This window comes from Balearica regulorum, chromosome 4, assembly GCF_011004875.1.
Source record: "Balearica regulorum gibbericeps isolate bBalReg1 chromosome 4, bBalReg1.pri, whole genome shotgun sequence".
NCBI lineage: Eukaryota > Metazoa > Chordata > Aves > Gruiformes > Gruidae > Balearica > Balearica regulorum.
Genome location: NC_046187.1, coordinates 14,451,214 through 14,472,000, shown reverse-complemented (window position 1 = coordinate 14,472,000; position 20,787 = coordinate 14,451,214). Strand labels below are relative to the sequence as shown.

General features: G+C 37.9%; 1 protein-coding gene across 6 annotated transcripts in view; it reads right to left on the bottom strand.

Moving 5' to 3' along the window:
• Positions 1-10,439: 10,439 nt before the first annotated feature.
• The window catches only part of GAB1 (GRB2 associated binding protein 1), a 101,638-nt gene continuing 91,290 nt past the window's right edge, over positions 10,440-20,787 (bottom strand). For 4 of the 6 annotated variants that reach the window (XM_075751211.1, XM_075751214.1, XM_075751212.1 and 1 more), the window contains exons 7-11: positions 18,283-18,372; positions 16,075-16,168; positions 15,605-15,728; positions 12,600-12,722; positions 10,440-12,349 (exon numbers count right to left, since the gene is read on the bottom strand). In XM_075751211.1, the coding sequence (XP_075607326.1) occupies positions 12,191-12,349; positions 12,600-12,722; positions 15,605-15,728; positions 16,075-16,168; positions 18,283-18,372 (590 nt within the window). In that variant the 3' untranslated portion in view covers positions 10,440-12,190. The remainder of the gene's footprint in view (positions 12,350-12,599; positions 12,723-15,604; positions 15,729-16,074; positions 16,169-18,282; positions 18,373-20,787) is intronic. The other 2 variants (XM_075751213.1, XM_075751216.1) reach the window with 1 other exon arrangement.

Here is a 20,787-nt window from a genome sequence, read left to right as displayed (position 1 = left end):
ACTGCTTGTTGTTGTCTCTTATCATGGATGAAAACCCAGTCCTTCAGCTTTGCTGGAGGCTTTTCTCTGCCTTCAGGGAGACAACTGTAACTTCTAAATACATGCAGCAGCAAGTTTCACTAAATTGTATTAATTTAGCTGCCTATACTATTCCAGCAGAGTCTTGTGTCCAGTTTTAATCTGCTCTGCCTCAGCTTCTGCCCCTTCTCCTAGAGCTGCTTCAGGTGACGCAGTCCTGCCTGCGTGGTGTGGAGCGTAGGCGAGGGTGGGAAGCAAGCTACGCTCCCCCTCCCCATTTTGCACTCTGTCTCCCTTGCAAAGCACCAAAGAAAACCACACGTAGAGGATCACTAGTGAAGAAAAGTGAGGTAGAAGGTCCTTGGGAAGGAGTCAGGAATTTGGGAAGAGAAGTGAAGATGTTTCAGCACCTTTGACACCATCTTTTATAATCAGAATAAAATTGCCAGGTAAGATCTGGTTTGGTGGAGAAGGTGAGAAAAATTACTAAGGGAAGAGGGAGAAAAGCACCACCTCCATCCAAATCTCACTGATCCTTGGCCATCCAGTAAAATAAAACAGCACCGTGCATGCCTGATATCAGAAAAGGTTAATATGTCATTCATCTCTACCTCAAAATTGTTTCTCTTCTCTTCCTGGCTATTAGTTTAGCTTCTCCCTTCCTTCTGAGAAACTCTACCTTTACCATACAGATAGAATCATTTTTGCTTAAATTTCAAAGTTCATATGCAAGAAAATACCAGCCCCAAATATTTCATTCTCAAAAAGTGAAATATTATAAAAAAATATTCCTAGTCAAAACCTGAATTCCACAATCGAAACAGGATTATTGTTTTTTTTTCTCTACAGCAGAGGTAGGGGGGAAAAAACCCAACCCCAAAACCAAACCTTAGTCTTGCAGTTTTACACAACCTGCAATATCAGATGAGTATTTTTGGATAACCCTAGCAGGATAGTAATGAAATACAGTTTTACAGACCCAAATGCTTCTGAATAGATAATTCACTTCTCAACAAAAATCGTAACTCTAGGTCTAATCCATTTCATTATTCAGTATTACTCACTTGAAGTTGCCATGGACCCTGTGTCACTGCAGGAGAGCAATATCACTAGGAGTCAACTCCTACATCAGAACTTTGGACAAGCTATTCCCAAGTGAAGGGAACCATGCTGTGAAACAGCAGAAAGACTTACTGAAATCACCATGCTCAGAGGAAAAGGCTCAGCTAGAGGCAAAAATAAAGCAAACTATTAGACTTCTAACAAGTACAGAGGGCAGGCATAATAATAATAATTAAAAAAAAAAATCTCTTGTCAGAAGAGGAGAGTAAGACTAAAGGTTCTAAATTTCTTAAAGTCTTGGAAGCAGAGCAGAAGACTATAAAAAAACCCCACAAACAAACAAAAAACCAAAACAGGAAAGAGGACTTTCCAAGTTAACGTGAAGATGCTCATAAACACACAAAATCACAACAGTCCGTACAGAGTCTGAATATGGAGACCTTAAATTAAAAGCAGCCAGCGGCATAAAGCAGCTCATGACAGGGTTTTCTAATGTGCTAAACACCAACATATGGTCAAATACACAATAAGGCAAAAAATCCTCCCTCAGCCAGTACTAAACTGTAGAGACAACTAATTATTAACATGCTTATGAAGTTAGTGAAGAGCAGTTTAATTACAGATTTTTGTCAAATCTCTCAGGAGACATGTCTTTCAATTTTGTTGCTCAGTTGTGTAATCATAACTTTAATTAATATTCTTTAGATGACTTCTTGTTAAACAAGAAATTGAAACACCACAAGTAAGAGCAACTCTAAATGATACTACTAGCAATTATGCTAATAGGCATTGCCGCACATGTATCAACACTGTAAATCTTCCCAAAGTTTGGGAGATGAAAGGAGTGAAACAGTTGGTGGTGGTCACACCATCAGTCATATGGCAGTCATTTGGATTCAAGAAGGTAGGAGAGGGGAGAGAGCCTGGTTTGCATTCAGATCTTGGGGGGTTTTGTAGATGTTTTTTAAAGTTTAGTTTAAAATCCAAGAGTAAAATACTACACAAGTGAGATTAAATACTTCCAGTTTTTCTAGCCCCTCACAATATTGATGTTGAGCTGGACTATCTCATCCAAAGCTAAAAAGAATCAGGCCTACTTCAAAGCCGTCACTTTTCTGTCACCAGCATTTTTCTTCCAGTCTCAGATCAATGGTGCTGCAGGCAACAGGTTATACGCACACTAACCAGGAACCAAATCAGCTGTCCAAATCATGCTATGTTTGTTTAAAAAAAAAAAAAAATCTCTGCCCATCAGCAAAGGTACAGCTTTGTCATAACTGATAACACATTGATTTTCACGGTAAAAAAAAAATCAACGCATGCAAAAGATATTAGACATTAATTTCAGTAGATTCCTTAATGCAATGGAAACAATGTTTTCAAGTTTACCACATGTAAGTGTAAAAATTTTATCCGTGTGCTCTCTAAATTTTGAGTACTGTGAGGATGACATTGAAGTTGTTCAAATTACAGTGTAACCATCCTAGCTAAATTAGTGTTTCATACAAAATAAACAGCACCGAGTTCATCTGCAGTGCTTAAACTCTAACGAACACTTGTAAGCCTACTATGTCTTAGGTCTGTCTTCAAAAAGCAGAGTGCAAAAACAGTGACACATGAAGACCAAAACTCTTTCAAGTTTTGCACAAGCACAAACCAGTGACAATTTGGTAACAGCGACACATCCACATAGCATGTCAGACTCTGCTTGCATCCAGTTTAAAACGAGCCCTTTGATCAATAAAATATACCCGTGCAAACTAACAACCCCATGTAGTGTCAACTGCTGGTACGTGTCATAGAAGAAACCCAGAGTAAATAAAATGCTTTTAAGTTTTATTTGCATGCTGCTGTGACTGAAAAAGCTCAAGCAAAATCCAAAAATATGTGGGTTTTTTAATATGTAAAATACATTTTTATATATAAAATAATACATGCACACACTTCATTACATACGCAGATCCTTCCCTTTTCAAACCTCCAGATTCTCCTCCCTCTCAGGGGTCAGGTTCTCCCCAATCCTGTTTCCCTGCACCCATGAAGCTCACACTTCTCACCACTTGGCATGGCAACCAGAGCGAGACAAGGCAAGCAAAGAGGCTCCCTCGCAACAGTCGCTTCCTCCATCCATTGGCACTGCAGTTAAGCCACCTGACATCCTCCTGGTGCTGTCATTCTGAGAGCAAAAATGGATTTTAAGAAGTTGGATATAAACCTGGACTTCACTGAAAGATAGGGATTAATCTGAAAAAGAGTTTTCTTAAGCAAGACCTAATAACTTTTATATTTAAACTGCATCTGCAATTTTATCCCTGAAAGTAACAGTTCTAGTGGGATTCCATGTACACACAGGTACCTGTCCATACACCCCAATTTGCTACATCAAGGCCTCTGCCATAGCACCTTAACTTGATTTCCATGGTTTTCCTGCCTTTCTGATACTGCTTTGTTTCTTCTCAGTGTGACATGGGCCTATTTTCCCCATAGTGTTTAGATATTTAAACAAATACTCATGAAAGTTTTTGAAAAACACTTAGACACTCAACTCATATTGGCAAATATCTGCCCTCTACTTTCCTGTAACTATAGTATCAGAGTAAATAGGATATATAGGGGCTTCCAATACAGTTTTTATTGCCAAAAATTGGTGTGTTCTTATGTGCGCTGTACGTTATGCTTGCTTTGCGCCACACGTATTTTCTTTGGTGTTAGACATGAATACACATTTTGTATTAGGCTATATTCACTTCTTTTGAGTTACTAGTTTGTATACATCATCCAAATTCCTTTCAGCATTAGCGATTATTCTGAATAACAGAAATTATTTGATATGTAAAAAAACCCAACTTCTGCTCGCTCATGAAAAACAGAGCAGCTATTATGAAAGTAATTATGTTTCAAACCTCCTTTAATTAAACTAAATATTTTGGAAAAAAAACCATGTCAGAAAAACACAGGAAATCAAAGTAAGACTTCACCAAAAAACCAAGCGTCTCGGGGAAAAACATAACGGCATGTTTTCAGATCATTTTGATGCAGGGGACATAAAAACTACTCAGAGAAAAGAACTATCTGACACATTATGTGCCCAGAAGCAATACTTTTAGAGAAGTATCTGACCAGAGGGGAGTCAGCCAGGCAAAGCTATTTTGGCAGCCCTGAGCAGAAAGCCCCAGCCAACAGAACTGGGGGTGTTCAGGACGGATGCTTTCTAAAGGAAACAGAAAAGGTCTGCATGGCTGTGGTTTACCTGAAGATAGTCAGACCTATAAATAGAAGATACTAAACAAAGATCTACAGCTGAAATAAAAGTTCTCTTCTTCTGAGGGCGCTCTGAGTGGTTATTCTGTGTTTGGTTTTAAGCAGAATTTCATCCCATTTACAGAAGAGTAACTGCCTGTTTAATTTAACGTTTCCATCTTCCTACACAATGCACCTACTAAAAGAAAACCTTAAGAAAGATCTTAGAACTATCAACTGGAAATTTATCCCTAAACTTTTATGCAAGTACACCTTGACAAAAAAAGGTTGAAACTACTAATGAACCTGTGTGACCAGTCACACACCACGAAGTATGTTATCACAAAACTAGGTCCACACTAAGCTTCATAGAACCACAGAATGGTTTGGGTTGGAAGGGACCTTAAAGATCATCTAGTTCTGACCCCCCCTGCCATGGGCAGGGACACCCTCCACTAGACGAGGTCGCCCAAAGCCTCATCCAACCTGGCCTTGAACACTTCCAGGGATGGGGCATCCACAGCTTCTCTGGGCAACCTGTTCCAGTGCCTCACCACTCTAACAGTAAAGAATTCCTTTCTAACCTCTACTCTAAATCGACCCTCCTTCAGCTTAAACCCATTACCCCTTGTCCTATCACTACATGCCCTCATAAAAAGATCCTCTTCAACTTTTTAATAGACCCCCTTTAGGTACTTGCTTGCACAAAACCATCTCACAGTTCAAGACCAGACCTGACCATAAATCAGCACCTATTCAGCTTCTTGCCAAAGTCTTCTGACGGGACTATATCCCAGGGCAGCTTGGCTGGCTGGCTCAAGAAAGGGTGGGAGCCAACATTTTCTGATCCTTAGTCCCATACTTTAAAAGATGGCCCTCCTCCTGGTACACCAATGCAAGGATACTCTACAAAAAGCATAGACCACAGGTACCACTACAAAAAACGGGGTGAACAATTTTCACAGCAAGATGCAGCACAGTCTGCAAAGGCTAGTGTCAAGTGTACTTGCATCCCCATCCTAAGTTTTATCCTATTCCTTTTACAAGGCGGAAACAAAACCACCACCCACCAACTCTCCAAAGCTAAAATTTTGCTTCAACTCCTTTCTACAGTTTTTAAGCGCACTGCTTTTCCAGAGCTTGTTGCTGCCTCTCTGGCACTGGCCGCAGAATTTCTATCCCCACTTCTAAGCTGAGCGCTGGAATCGGGGTGCAGCAGCACCCCACAGTGTACAAGGGGAAGGGAGCTCACTGCAAGGCAGATCAGAGCCTAAATCCTGGTCCTGGTTGGCTCCTTTAACTTTTTTCTCTTTTTTTTTTTAAAAAGTTCTTTAAGAGCTACATCTATTCCATGCTCCCTCGGACTAAGCTGCCAGTGAGCAGAGGTAATGGTAAATACATCTTCAGGATCATTACTTCTTTCATTTATCCACCAAAAAAAAAAAAATAGATAAAACTCAATCAGTATTTTTAGAATTTAGTGCCTAAACTTGTATTACATACCTGAATAGAAATGAGATTATTTTGAAAAAGTTCTTGGAACTTCCACTTACATAAACAGGATACACCGGTGCCTGGAATATTAAAGTCTGCTCCTCAAAAGATCATAAAATGGATTTGTGTGGCTGAGGAACTTGCAACCTGTTACACTTAATGCTGTTTAAAAATGCTGCTCCGTACCTAACTAGAGATTATGAAGTCTAACTCTGAACATCATTTGTTTCAACATTTTGGTCTCAACTATAAATAATTTTTTAGAAGTAACTAAATACATACACTGTGATTTCTGTGTACTACTATGAAGACAACCTCAGCGGAGGGTTGAATCACCATTTTGATGCAATTAACTCCAAACTGAAATTGAGGTGCTCCAGCAGGTCAGTCTGAGGCATGCCCAAAACTCCCAGGCCAGCATCCTTCACCACTAACAGGTAAGGGAAAAAAGTCCTGAACAAACATTTCAATTAGTCTGCATAGTTTACAAGTGTGTAAATCCACAGCACAAGGGCACAGAAACAAGTAGTGATTCCTTCCTCTAAAGTATATTCCCTGAAAATAGTGTAAAAATATGAAATAATATAATTTAAAGTCTGGTAAGAATTCAGGAAAAATAAGGCATAATTATACTTTCCTCCTATTCTGGCCATCTGATTAAAAGTAAAAATGTAGTAAAGGCAACTTTCTGCTGCCCAGTTGTATTTGCTTACAATTGGTACCAACGATCAGCACCAACAATCAGCTTTCCAGATACCAATGTATTTTCTGTAAACAGAGTTTTGGAATAGAAATCTATACTTTACCTGTAGCTTTAAGTGTTGTTTCTTGGGCACCTAGAGGCACTGTTAGATTATACAACTAGTCACTAGCTAGTTACAGCTAGTTCAAGTACAGCTCAACTCTTCTGCCAGGTCTACAGCTAAACTTGCATAAAATACTGAGATGCCCTGCTGTGAGCCTTCTGTTTTTCCAAATAAAAAACATTATTTCATACTTAAAAGTGCTCAGTCAATTCTAAAAGTAATACTAAGCCTAGTTCTACTTTGCAGACCGGATTTCCACACCCTCTTCCAAAGTGGGATCAAGTTGTCTGGGTACCTTGTGCCAGCCCCACATCCACAGGCCAGCACCCAGCACCAGCCAAAAAGAACCTCAAACAGGATTTAATAAAATCTCATAATAGTAGGATTGGCCTTTTTCAAAATTGATGTGACACCCATTTTCTTATTGTTTCATTGCAGATATAGTTTACCAGGAAAAGGCTTGGCAACAATGATGGATCCTGTAAGAATCTTCAGGAGTGAATCATGATGATTACTACAAATGTTGATTTTATAACTGCAAAAAAAATTTTGAGTGTCTCCATTTTAACAGCTTTGTATTTTATGTTCTGCACTGTATAGGATTTTTTCTATTCCATCTTACTATAGTAAACTAAAACATTTCAAAATTAGTAAGTTTTTCTAACGTTTACTTTTTGTTCTTAAACACAAGAAGTAAAAGGCATTGGCCCATGCCTTGTTGTTTAGAAACTGAAAAGTAATTCTACTGGCTTACTAAATTTGGCATCACAGCGAGATACTTATTTTGCAAGTTGGTTTTACCAAAATGTTTAGCATTTCTTAAGTTAGAAACATAGAATACCAGGTTGGAAGTTACGTGTATACACTGCAGATTACACAACTGTACACTTCAGCTAACTTGTTTCTTATAAAAAAGTTGAAGCAAACATAGATGGTCCCTTTCAAATAGAACACGGGAATTTTCTTTTAAACCCCATCTAAAAAGAAAACCACTGGCATCGGAATGGCCTAGCTCTGTTTATTAACGATGAGATGGCAAAAGCCTTTCAACTAGTCATGCATCTAACACCTGCTATTCTCCCACTTTTGTTACTGAAAATTAAACATCAAGGATGCAGAACCATAAACACATACTGGGAAACTTTTAATGTCAAAGACATTGTTCATCACCATCTCAAGCACCTTTTCTTTTTGTCCCTCTCTGCACCTCATCAAGTTGAGGCCCGCACCCAAATTGTCTGTTCAGTTAAAACAAAAAGCCACACAAAACCCTCACAACTTGGCGTTTGGTTCACCTATGCCCAATCAACACAATGGTTTTGTGGAACATTTATTACATCAATTGCTGGTCAAGCACTTTTTTTTGGTGGCCATGGACCACATCAGTATTTCTATGTAATGAGACAGACAAGAAGAAATGAACCTTAAGCAGCGGTGTTTGGAGCAATACACAGACACCAAGAGCAGATGCAAGAAATACGGAGGATAGGTGTAAAATATCCAAAGACATCAAATGATATTACTGCTTTCTAAAATTGGACAGATACTATATGGCAATACCTTTTTCTTGGGCAAATAAACATCCTTTGGCTTTTTATGACATAAACCTCTATAGTAAAGGAGGGCATGGAAGGTTTGTCCAGGGCTGCTAAGTTTCCAAAGCAGTTTGACAAGACTACAATACATACATGAATTGACTGCTGGAGTTGGTAAGAGCTAATCTTAAATTTCACTGCCATAAAAAACTTGCTTAGCTCATAGTACAATGTGAAAGCTATAGAGCTGCCCATCACTTCCTATTTAGCTACATGGAGCAATGACTTCTAAATTAATTAAAACAGCAAGATTGTAATTTGTCTGTATGCCCTATGTCACAACTGCCATAAGTGAATGTGTGTGTGGGATTATAACTACAAATGCCAGTAAAAAAGGCTAATGATCACATTTTTATCTTTCGTCTTTTTCAGTGTCACTTTACAAATGTTTAGCAGAACAGCAGAGCTGTGTTTGCACCTGCACTTCATGAAGTAATAGCGATTATCTCACGGTGTGTAAAAGTGTGGCCACTAGTACTTACCAGATAACATGTTGTTCAGATTATGGCATGAAGTGATACCAAACCATCTTTAGAGTCAATCTTAGTGCACAAGGCACTAAGTTTTTCTTTTGATTTTTGTGAGCAACATTTTGTGCATTTGTAAAAGACCTATTACACACATACATTTGCAGTTTAAAATTACTCATGCCACGTACAGCAATGAAAACTATATCCTCAACTGGTAACACACTGCTTTTAGTGAAACAAGAAAGAACTTACTTGTTTGAAAAAGAACACTTGACAAACACCACTCACAAACTACTTCTGCACCGATATCTACAGAATTTCTACCAGCAGCCATCCCTCTAGTTAGAGTATCCTTACAAAACTAGTGACTCAAACTTACACAAGGCTAACATCAGTCTAGCTTCCTTTCTACCACCTAAAATTTAGGATTCACATTTTCAATTCAATATTCACATCCTTAGACTATCCAAGAGCTCAGACAGACCCGGAGCACAAAGCCCCAACTCTAGCTTTATAGATGAAAATGAGATGTACCATCCAGAGTTAGTATCACAGCTCTGATTCCAAACAGACTTTGGACATGTAAGTAAAGAAATGTATTACTGGAATTAGGGGGAGAAAACTGCTTGGAAATCTAATTAAAGAGAAATTTTAGACTAATACTTAGAAAGCATTATAATGCCTGTACAGGCTGAACACTGCGAACTTCCTGAACGAAAGGAAGGGGAAAAGCTTAGAAATTAAGAGTGGATTCTCAATCATAACAACAATTAACATTGTGAATGCTGCCAAATTTAAAATGAAGAAAGAATAAGTGTAATCTGTAAAACAAGGACTGATAGCAGCAAACTGAGAGCAAAACCACCTTGTATCACTAGCTCAACAAGAGAGGCCAGCCTAGGAAACCGATTCTTTTAGGCATTTATACTTCACTATCAGAGATGCTTGCAACATGTGAAAAAATAATATAGATATCTAGACATAAGAATCACTGTTTGATTACAAAAATCCAAAGAATTTTAAAAATACATAGTTGCGTAGTTGGTAAATGTTTCAAAGACAGATGGGTTAGGGATAGGTAAAAAAATGAGCAGCCCTTTCAAACCTTCTCCCTCAAATTCTCCCATCTATTGAGAGAATAAAGAAACACAAGCTTGAAATATTCCAAGATCATCTTAATCCTTGGGTGCACGCATGAGTGCAGCATGATTCTTCTCCCCAATGGCAAGCACCAAACCAATTATGTAGGATAAACAGCAAAGTGATTATTTAACCACATCTGTTAACGAATTACAGGCATCTCAGCAGTGGAGATGCACTGCTATCATGGCACCGATAAAATGCTTAAAGCTAGTGTCCTAAAACAAGTGTCCTATCGTTACATTAGTTACCAAGTACTTACCATGCCTACGGGTGCTTCAACTGGAGCAACTGTGAAGAAGAGTTTATTATTGGATAGGAAGACTGTCAAAGCAGAGTTGAGCTATAGCTCCAGAATCTTCATAGGTTTGAACTACTTTTGATTGAGTCATCAAGGTTCCCTGGCTCACATCACTTCTTCTGGCTTCCAGAAGACTGGGAATTCAGATTATTTAGCTGCTTGGTTTTAAAGAGATACATCTTGAAAATTATTTTAGCTGTATGGTTTCTTTGAGAGGTACTAAGAGGTAATCTATGATTTCGAAAAAGCGTGGTTGGTATCTAGGCACCTTCATAGACGCATTAAGGTTGGTTTGCTGTTTCACAGGACAGAGTTTACACATCAAAACTGAACAACTTGATTTATTTAAAATTCACCTCAAAATGCATTGTGTTTAGTTTCTTTTTTAAAATGAACATTCAAAGCATCAAAATATTACTAATTTAAAAAGAACCCTTGTTAAGAATAAGATAATTTACATACTGTAGATTGTGGCTGTGAGGGGAGAGAAACAACCAATGGTAGATTAGGCACAGTACTAAGGCCAACATGCCAGAAAAGAACACAGCTCTATGCTCAACTTTTAAATGATCTGGACAAAATAAAACAATTGAGTGGGAAAACAAAAACCAACTGCTTACTTGAGGATGTTTGTGTAAAAAAAAAAAAAAGTGTTAGTAAGTTTTCTATCTAGACCTAAATCATTCACATATTTAAAGAACTATCTTCTTCCAAATAACAAAAAAAATGTTTCTAAACCAAGGCAGATTATTATTTGGAACTGGCATAGTAAAATAAAGGATCACAGTATACAGAGCTTAAAATCCTGTACCAGGAAAGAACAACAAGTGGTTTACAAGGGGATCATTTAAGTATATTATCTAATTTTTAAAAACAGAGATATAAAATATCAGTTGCATAGGGATTTAAATATAAGGCCAAGCAGGAGATTAAAGTAAAATAGAGATCATAAGAAGGGCACTATGGTGTCAAAACATAGTATTTCCATTTGAATTAATGTCTAATTCAAAATCACAGTATTTTGCTAGTACTACGAACAGTGAATGTCAAACTGTCCCATTAATCTTGAACTGACAACTGACATTAGAACTTCTAAATAGTACAAAACTAAAGCTCATTGTCTAAACCTGATCAGTGTATTAGCACAATAGTGCTTGGTACGTACCTGATTTATATACTCTACCTTCTGTAAATAATATAAAGGTTATTTCTTGTTAATAAGTGTGAGATCACAATATTACTGCATGCCATCAGTGGTTTGCAGGCTTACTTGATATTTAATTATTCAGTCTTTAAAAGTGTAAGATCCCACCCTGCAGAATCTTCACCCATTGAACACAGAACACTGTCATTAATAAAATACAATAGAAGTTCCACCACTAACAACTAACATATAAGCCAGGATTGTAGGTCTAAACCCAGTACAGTTCATTATTATTAACTCACAGCAATTTTTGTTAGGAAGGTAACCTGTAGACTTCCAAATAATCTTGTGTGTATTAAATATAAACAAGCATGTAACTAACGGTCGTCTCTTGGCATTTCAAGTAGATTATTCAATTGTGAAAGTATTTCCGCAAAATCAAATTTAAGATGTTAAAATGAAGTTCAAATATTAATTTCTGTATCTACATGTAGCTTAATTAACCTAAAATTGTAAGGAATAGTAGTGTAAGGAAAAAAAAAAATTCTCCAGATGAATTAGGCATTAAGGTACACTAACTGGGAATACCTGAACCAACATTGTAACTGAAAAGTGCATAAACATAGTAATACTACAAATGTGTTAACTACAGAACAAAAGGTTTTCTGAAAGCTAAGCAATACTATTTTACATGTTATTTACAGGTTGCAATTTTTCCAGAGACCACAGAGCCAATTTACGATCTTAAAATTCCTTTGATATATTCAAAGTGTCCTTTGGCTTCCATTCTATTTGGTCAAGAACCTATTCACACACCAGTGAACCAAGTACTGACTGTACAGTTGAACAACACTGCCACTGTGGGTCTGTAATTCTTCAAAATCCACTCCTTTCTGTTCTTTGAAGAAAAAGCAGCATTTTCATTTCACGCTTTTTGTAGGTGTTTCAGATTCTGTAGACTGTCTCCCATCAGTCCATGCCTCTCGCGTGCTCTTCAGTGCTAGCGTTTTCTGCTGGTCAACCACAACATAATCAACTCGTTCATCTGCCACGCTGCTGCCCGAACCACTGCTCTTTTTCTGGGAAAGGCAAGGCAGAGTGAAAAACATGTTAAAATAAATTCACAACAAGAAGTAAGCAGATATCCCAAACAGATACAGAACAAGCACAAGTTTCTCTGAAAGGTCCAACATAGGCTCTCCCTCCGATTGACCACTTGACAAACTAGTTAAGGTGATCTTGCTGGAGGCTCCCTCTTTCCCAGCAACTACTTGTGAAAAAATTTTAAACTCTTGGTGGCAGAAATGCAAGAGTTGAAGATTTGCTTACCTTACGAGGTGGGGTAGATTTTCCTGAATCTAGGTCCAGATCTAAATATTCTACTTGTTTATCTCCCTTAGGTTTTACCATAGGGCTGCTTCCTCCATCAAGACTGTTGCTTCCAAACAAATTCTGAAATTATAATATAAACAAACTTCAGCTACAAACGTATATGCTAACGGTCCTCATTATCAAATACGCTTATTATAAACTGCCAAAATTTTAAAGGTTAAAGAACTGACTGAGAGCTCTTGCAATCAGTTAAACCATGTGAATTTCATTGGCATTGTCTAACAAGGGGATATATTCCAAGTCAAAACTGGGACAGAGTCGAAAATCAAGGGGGGGAACCCCAAAACCAACCCCCCCAAATTTAAGATTGCCACCAAACCAATCTGTGCCTTCCACCTGATGTGCCTTTCATATCATGAGGTAAGAATGGGGTATGGTTTGTTCTTTTTAAATGAAGTTGTTACATCTCAAATGTAGCATTACTTAATTACAAACTTTTTTTTATTTCCTTAAATTGCTGTTAAATACCTTACAAGAATTTCACCCTTACAATAGTGGCAAAACTTCAAATGAAACTTTTACGTTTCATTCAAAAGCCATCATGATTAAGTTGAAAATCAAAAAGTATTATTCAATTGATAAGACCAAAAGATGAAAACTTTGGAAAATTTGTGTAGGGCTGCCTGAACTGAAGTTGCATCGTATATACCTAAATTTCAATTAGCCCAGACTTTTACAACCTCACCTCCTCTGTCCTCTCCCAGCCTGATCCCTCCCTCTTAACAGGTGTTATAGGAACAGTACAATAGAAGGACTCTTCTCTAAAAGATAAAGAAAAAAAAAGGAAGACAGAGGGCAGCAGTCAGCAAAAAATGAAGAGGAAGGCAGAAGGAAAGACAGAAGGGTAAGGCTGACAGCAACTTGAAAGAAAAAGCAGAATATTGCGGATTTTATTAAATAAAACAGAAGTATGACATGTCCAAACAAGATGCTTCCAAGCTGATGACAGAAAAAGATGAAAAAGTATGGACTCCTTTCTAAGATGCAGTTGGAACAAATCGAAGTTTCCAAAATGTCTATGTAATGGGCACATTTTAAGACAAAGGCCTTGAGATATCTGGAAACGTTCAGGTTCTCTAGGAAATAAAGTATTTTATGTGTTAAAGCTTAATGGGCTGGGCTTTTTAAGTTGAAGTTATCCATTATATCTGCATCGCCCAACTCATTTAATATTATGCGGTAACAAGGACAAACACGTACAACTGAGACAAAGTTCATTTTTGTTGCCCAAATTCTCTAAACAAATATCTTCATATTTAACATACAAAAATCAGGTTTTGTATCAATGTTTCCAGCATAAATAAAAAAGCTATTTACTGTTTAAACAAAAATAATCTGTTATTTCAAAACAAACTAGACAGGCAGAACATATGCATTAGAAAACAGAAACTTTAAATATATGTAAACAAAAATGAAAGGAAATCTGTAAAACAACCTTAAAGAATGAATAGTGCAAGCAAACAGAAGACATTAATTACAGGCCGTCTGAGCTGTGATAAAAATTGTACTGTCTTGGCATTGAAGTTAAACCCCTGAAACGGCATTGTACGAATCAACAGCAATCCCCAATTTGAACTGCAATTCTGCTACAGAAAGAACTGTGGGCACAGGCGATTCTAAACCTTTGTGTAAAATGGGATGTTTCTTGCACCTGTAAAACGGGACGTTACTGATTACTTACCAATGCCTCTTGCAAGAGAGGGGCTAAGCTTTTACATCATCAGCTCCCCGCTGCTGAAGCGCACTTCACCTGGGAAGCGCGCCCGTGCTGTCGGCAGGTCGGACATGGTACAAAGCACAAGGCCAGGATGCTCCGCAGGCTCGTGAGCTTGCACCGAGTCAGAGCTGCTGCAGAGAAGTCAGCAGGAGGGACTCGCTCAGGGGGACCAGCTCACCGGGGGGGAGGAGACTGGAGGAGATGGGGTAGGGTATCCAGAGCAGCAAGGGGATGGGGGAGCAAGCAGCACTAGGAGGGGAAGAGAGTCCAGGGTATAGTGAAAGGGGCTAGCACATGCCGTCTAAGAAGGCAGACAAACGAACAGAACAAAAAAAGGTGCTAGACAGGCCCTCCCCAAAGGTCTTCCATAAGGCTTTAAAGATGAAAAATGCTACTGTATTCCCTACCAAGAACCCAAGCCGTAAAAATGTGGTGAATGCATTGAACTATACCGAACAAAAAGCTGAGCTCAAGACACAGGTTTTCCTCCAGTGCTTTAGGGGTATTCTGGGTCACGTTTTAGTATAGGCTTGGGTCTACTGCTACACTCTTAGTTTAAAAGTAACCAACCAAAAACCACAGCACATGCATCATTAACTTTTCCTAACTAGCTCTTCACTTACTGCACTGCAAGTCAAGTATCTGAAACTTTATTATCTGAGAAAATTCTGCCCCAAAGGGGAAAAAATACAGATATTCAATACACAAAGACCCCTTCTATCCTCTTTTTTGAAAGAAGCCTAAAAAAAGTACACACAACTCAGTTTTTATACAACATAAACAACAAATATCAACCCTTTCCCCCCCATCCCCCCTGTTCCTTCCACATTTCTTAAAAGATGTCCTTTTAATAAAGGTTTTTAAGCATGTCTCAGAGGTCCAAGGCAGTTTATTTCCCTTGATGTCATAATACTGAACTGGTGCATAGCCCAGGACAAGCAATTACAGAGCAGACAGTTTCTAGCAAAGAGAAAAAAAAAAGCCACGTATTGAACTGTTTTGTGCAATAGATATGTATACTAACCATTCTTTTCATATATTATTATGCTCTTAACTTTTTCAGTGAAATCTTACCAAATTACAGTTTTTATATGGAGATTTTTTTGCTATTATTTTGATCTAGAAGTATAAAGGGAGTGATGTTGAGCGGAAGGATTTGTGTTTGCACGATTTAAAAGTAAGGACTGCACAGGAAGAGAGTAGTTAAGATGTAGATTTTACATACTGGGTCTTCAGTGGACTGATTTGGATTCATGGATACATAATTCTCTTCACTGTCGTGCGAGTCACTGCTGGAAGTTGTGCTATGAACTGAATCCGGTCTGGGAGACATGGGAAACCTGGAGGAGCTAATTACCAGGAATTATTTTACAAACAATACATCTCGAATATCTTAAACCTCCTGGTAAACAACAAAAATAAGCGTGTTAGAGCTGAAATTCTCATTCAAGTTTACTAGTGTCACATTTTTTCGGTTACACACAGTCCCTTATATTTAATATTGCAAAATAAAAATTCATATGGGCACACTTTATTTTAATACACATGTGCATACATACACACACACATACTTCCAAAGGAAACCTCAATTTGTATTACACAGGCTAAAAATATAGTACAGATGTACACACATTTATTAACACTCTGGTCAATGAAAAACAATTAATATGAATGAGGAAAAGCTAAGAAACTTACTCTCGTGCAAAGCTTCTGGTGATAGGAGATCTAACTGGGGCTTGTAATTCTTCCCACTCAGGCAGAGGTTTTATTTCTAGTGGAGCTGGTTTTGCTATATAAGAAACAGACAATCTTAAAGCACAGAACATTCCTAAAGAAACTTAAATTTAATAGTATTTCAAAGCCTAAATACAAAAAAATGTTTTTTAAACAGTAAACACTAGTTAGGAAAAGGAGACACTGTTCAGTTTTCAGCAAGCCATGATATATCAACTTATATTTTTAATCTTTCCAGGTACTGAAAAGCAACATCAATTAGAAAAAAACCCCCACAATTTAAGAATTTAGCAAGATATACTTGTACATAGTAATTCTGTTTTGAAAAAAGACTCTGAAAATGGCAGCCTCATATTCTGTCTTTACTCTGCCACGATGACTTGTTGAACTGACAAGCCCAGGATAGGGCTGATGGACTGTTTCAGCTTAAACTGCTAGCAGAGCCAACTCTGGGTACTCTCCTTGGCTCATGGACAATTATTATTGTGCAAACTCTGCCCTTGCTGCACACATGTGCCCTTACTGGTGAGGTTTCACAGCTCAAAGTGTGGGCAGAATCTGCAGTTAAGACTAAGTTTGCAAACGTGAGATGAGTGAACACCCAGCTTCAATTCCAAGAGGTGCTTGGCTTGCTTCAGCAGTTATCAACAGATGAGCAGAGTAGCGGTGTGTTTGTGTCATTAATGACAGCTAACACTGTTCTAAAAAAGTGCCATTTTTAAATTCCATTTTCAGAACAGAACAACAAATAGAGTATTAGTGAGAAACACATCATCCCTCCCTCCAACTTCTATGTTTCACCCCTCCTAAATGTTAGGGGAAAAAAAAAGTATCATCTATCATAGGACTTGGGGCAGGGGGGAACCCACGTACAGTCAAACCGCTGTCAGTTTGAATCTCAATTTCTTCCTCCCTAAAACTGCATTTAGAAAATAAAATGCAATGTGATTATAACAACACCCTTTCCTCTCCTTGCCCCTCCATCAGTTTGCTGTCTATTAGCAGATTTACCAAGATCAAGTGTCAAGCATGTAGCACTAGTTCATGTGGAGTAAGAGCTGTCATAAGTGACCACATGGAGGAACTGAGAGAAAAGAATTGCTTAATCTGTGTGGCTGTCTCACAAGGAGAAAGCAGAACTGTACGCATTATACTTTCATTGTACTCACTCTTCAGATTAAGTCCGCTGTGATATATTGAACATAAGGACTCCCAATTCAAATTTTCTGGATAAGTATCAGTCTTTTGTATCCCAGTTTTTTCCATTTCTCTGTTAAGAAGTCATAGTTACACACTCAAAGCACATCAAGCCTCATCCAGTAATTCTGCCACTTTAACTCACTTGCTGATAAAAAGCTGTCACCACAGACTCAGAAGAGGAACTACAACTCATCTATCTCAAGATATAAGTTCTCATATGAGAGAAGAGTGGCAGAACTGAACCTGATGTAGGCAAGATGATACTAAAGCTTGAGCGACACAAAAATGATCAGCTTGGCTCAAGTCCTCTGTAAAGGCCTGAGACTACATGGCAGGTATAATCAGTGGGCAAGGTTCTGCTCCAGCAGAGGGAAAGGACTTTGTCCAAAGGTAATGACCAGCAACACTTTGTGAGATTTTTAACATTATTTGTAATCTCCTCTACTTCTCATGACTATACCAACTCAGGACCTTCAATAAAGCCCATCAGACAAACTGCAATGCTCATTAAGATGCATAAATAAATCTCTGTACTAGTAAATGGTCAGAAGATCAATATTTTGCTTTATTTGAGTGTTTAGCCAATGGCAGGAGACTCAAGTAAACTCTGATTTCAGATTATTGTCTAACAAAAGTTATTCCGAGCAACTTACAGGTAAGTCATATATACTTGCTTCTAAATAAACAGACAAAAATAAATCTAAAATATAAACAACTAAAACTTAAGAGATCAGAACAGCCATATTAACATCAAGGAAACGTTTCCATGCGCTGTTTAAGCCAGGAAGACCTTAATTCCTTATACAGGAAACTTTTTGCTTGGCAAGGAAAATGCATCCATGATCTTAGATTATAATAGAAATAAAAAGACAATACAAGAGTTAAAGTTATTGTAGAATAACAGTTTTCTTAACTTTTGTTTACTTATTTTTATAAAGCTCCATATACATACAGTGCTAAAGTACATACCCTTTCTTCTTGTAGTAAAGTCACCTATGGTTTGTGAATCAGTTCGCTCTAAACCATGTGGTTTAGGTCTTAAAATTTTAGGACTTTGACCTAATTGGTAAAAAGAAGACTCTCTTAATAATATTCTACTTGTAACTAGAAAATGGAATTTTGTAAATAAACAGCACAACCCCCTGCAGAAAGGTTATCGCCACAAGCATAAGCAAGCTGCTGAAGGAGGGTTTTACAGTCTAGCTAGGTCTCACACTAAGGGCTTAAGCACCAAACCAGAAACAAAGAAAACACTGCATGCGAGTAATTGGTCGGAGGCAAGCGTAAAAGGTGTACAAAAAAGGCTAAAAAGCGCATTGACAAATATTGTAACTAACCATTAACTATTTTCAAGTTGCATTACATAAAAAATTTCTGTATTTGAGGAATATCTAGCATGACAGGAGAACAGTCGTGTTTCAGATGCAAGTTGAGGTACCATCAAAGAAAATAAACCCTCTTTAGTCACAATATTACTTTGGAAATAGTGATACTCTTGGGATGTCTCCTATCCACCACGCACCTCCCACTTGAGAAGCCCCAAGAATCTTTTTCCACACTGTATTTATTAAACTTGTTCCCCAGAGATCTGCATCTGCCTGTACCGAAACCACCTCTCTGACCTTGCAGACACCAGGAGACTTTCTTTCCAAGTTCCCAGCCTGCGTACCGTCCCTCCACATGGCACAACCCAACCTCCACCACAAATGACCCTGTCATAAAATTACATTAATGTTGTGCTATCACACAACATAACACTTCAAATGAATCTGGTAACAAGGTGAAGAGTACAAACTAAGAAAACAGTACTGAGTCAATAAGCTCCCTACAGGCAGTAATATAACCCCTCTCCCAGCAAGGAAGTTCTTGACCAACTTGACCAAACTCCGCAAGCATTTCAGGTCGCATCGTCTATTTTTTAAAAAAAAAAATTATCAATAATGCATAATAACCCTAACCTTTCATGAAAGTCTGTCTGACAAAGCATTATTAGAAAAGGTGAGTGCCTTCAAGTGGTACACTGAGAAGCCATAAGAAAAGGTAAATCTTTACAATAAACCAAATGAAAAGTTTAAGTCTGATTGTGTTAGAAAGTTGCCCTACAGCACAAAATGGAAAAGGACTGGCACAGACTCGGATGTGGGCTGGTACTACGAGCAATGAGTGAGAACACTTTGCAAAAAATAAACTTGGCAACAAACACCAGAAGTTTGCAAATCTCTACCCCAAGGGTTTTGCATATGAAGTGCTCTATTACTGTTATCACTGAAGTATTGGGAATAATCAAGTAACAACAAGAAAGGTAAACAGAAAGGTTTTGCACTGTATCTTAACTTCTACACAGTGCTTCAGAGAGACCATGCAGGTAAGTATTTACTAGTAGTACTGCATAGCAACTTCCTTAAAAAAGGACATAATTCTATTTTCACACAGGGAGTTCTTTTCCAATTTCAAAATCAAATGCTCCCTTAAATGGCTCAAAGTGCCAATGAAAAGACCAGGCAGTTGGGCAATGCTGACCAAAGACCCAGATTGTAAAGTGGTACGCAAAGCATTTCTGTGAAGTATGCTGTTGACTGGAGCTAAATCAAAAGCATGACCCAACATGTTGGCATAGTTCATTCTGATCTGATTCGATATTCTTAAGTATCTTGCCTACAACTCTATGATAAAAACTTGCCTATATAAAAAGACCAAGATCTTAAAATTGATTGAACAAACATAGAAGTTCAAATTCAAACACCTTTTATTAAGAACAATTTGATGCTGAAAATCATTACCTAATCATATTGTGTTCCACACTTTTATTATCAGATTTAAAAGAAATTTGGTCCAATACACCTCAATTTAAAATGCCAATCAGTGCATTGACATACGAGCACAGATTATAAGTATGGTGAGAAACCTAGTAGAGGTAACAGGGTTAATGAAATTACCTAACCAGCGTGCACTTTATAATCTCTCTGCTCTTATAGCCAAACACAGGCTGAAATGCCCGAAACCCATAATATAGAAGATAAGCGCAAGGAACTCAGGACTTTGACTCATTATTTCTACTTCTGTTAATGATGGTAATGTGGTCTCGTGCAGCTAACCTTCCTGAACTATGATTATCCCCATTTTACAAATGGGGATATTATGTAATTGCCTGCCTCATACTTAATTTAGCACTTATAAACCATTCTGAGACTTTAAGAAGAGCTATATAAATAAGAACAGGTTCCTATAATATTTCTCTTCTGCATCAGACAAGAACATACAAAATGTTCCAGCATAAAATAAACTCACTGAGCTTTCATCTCTTGCTGCTGAACGACTGTTCAGCCTAAATAAATTTGGTTGCAAAACAGCTTGCTGCTACCAACCAGCCAGGAAAATGCAATTCCTCTAGTTTAATATATCACAGAGAATTAAAACGTTTGTGCAGGGTTAGTTTTTCTTCCTCTCCCTATAAAACAAAAAACCAAAACGCCT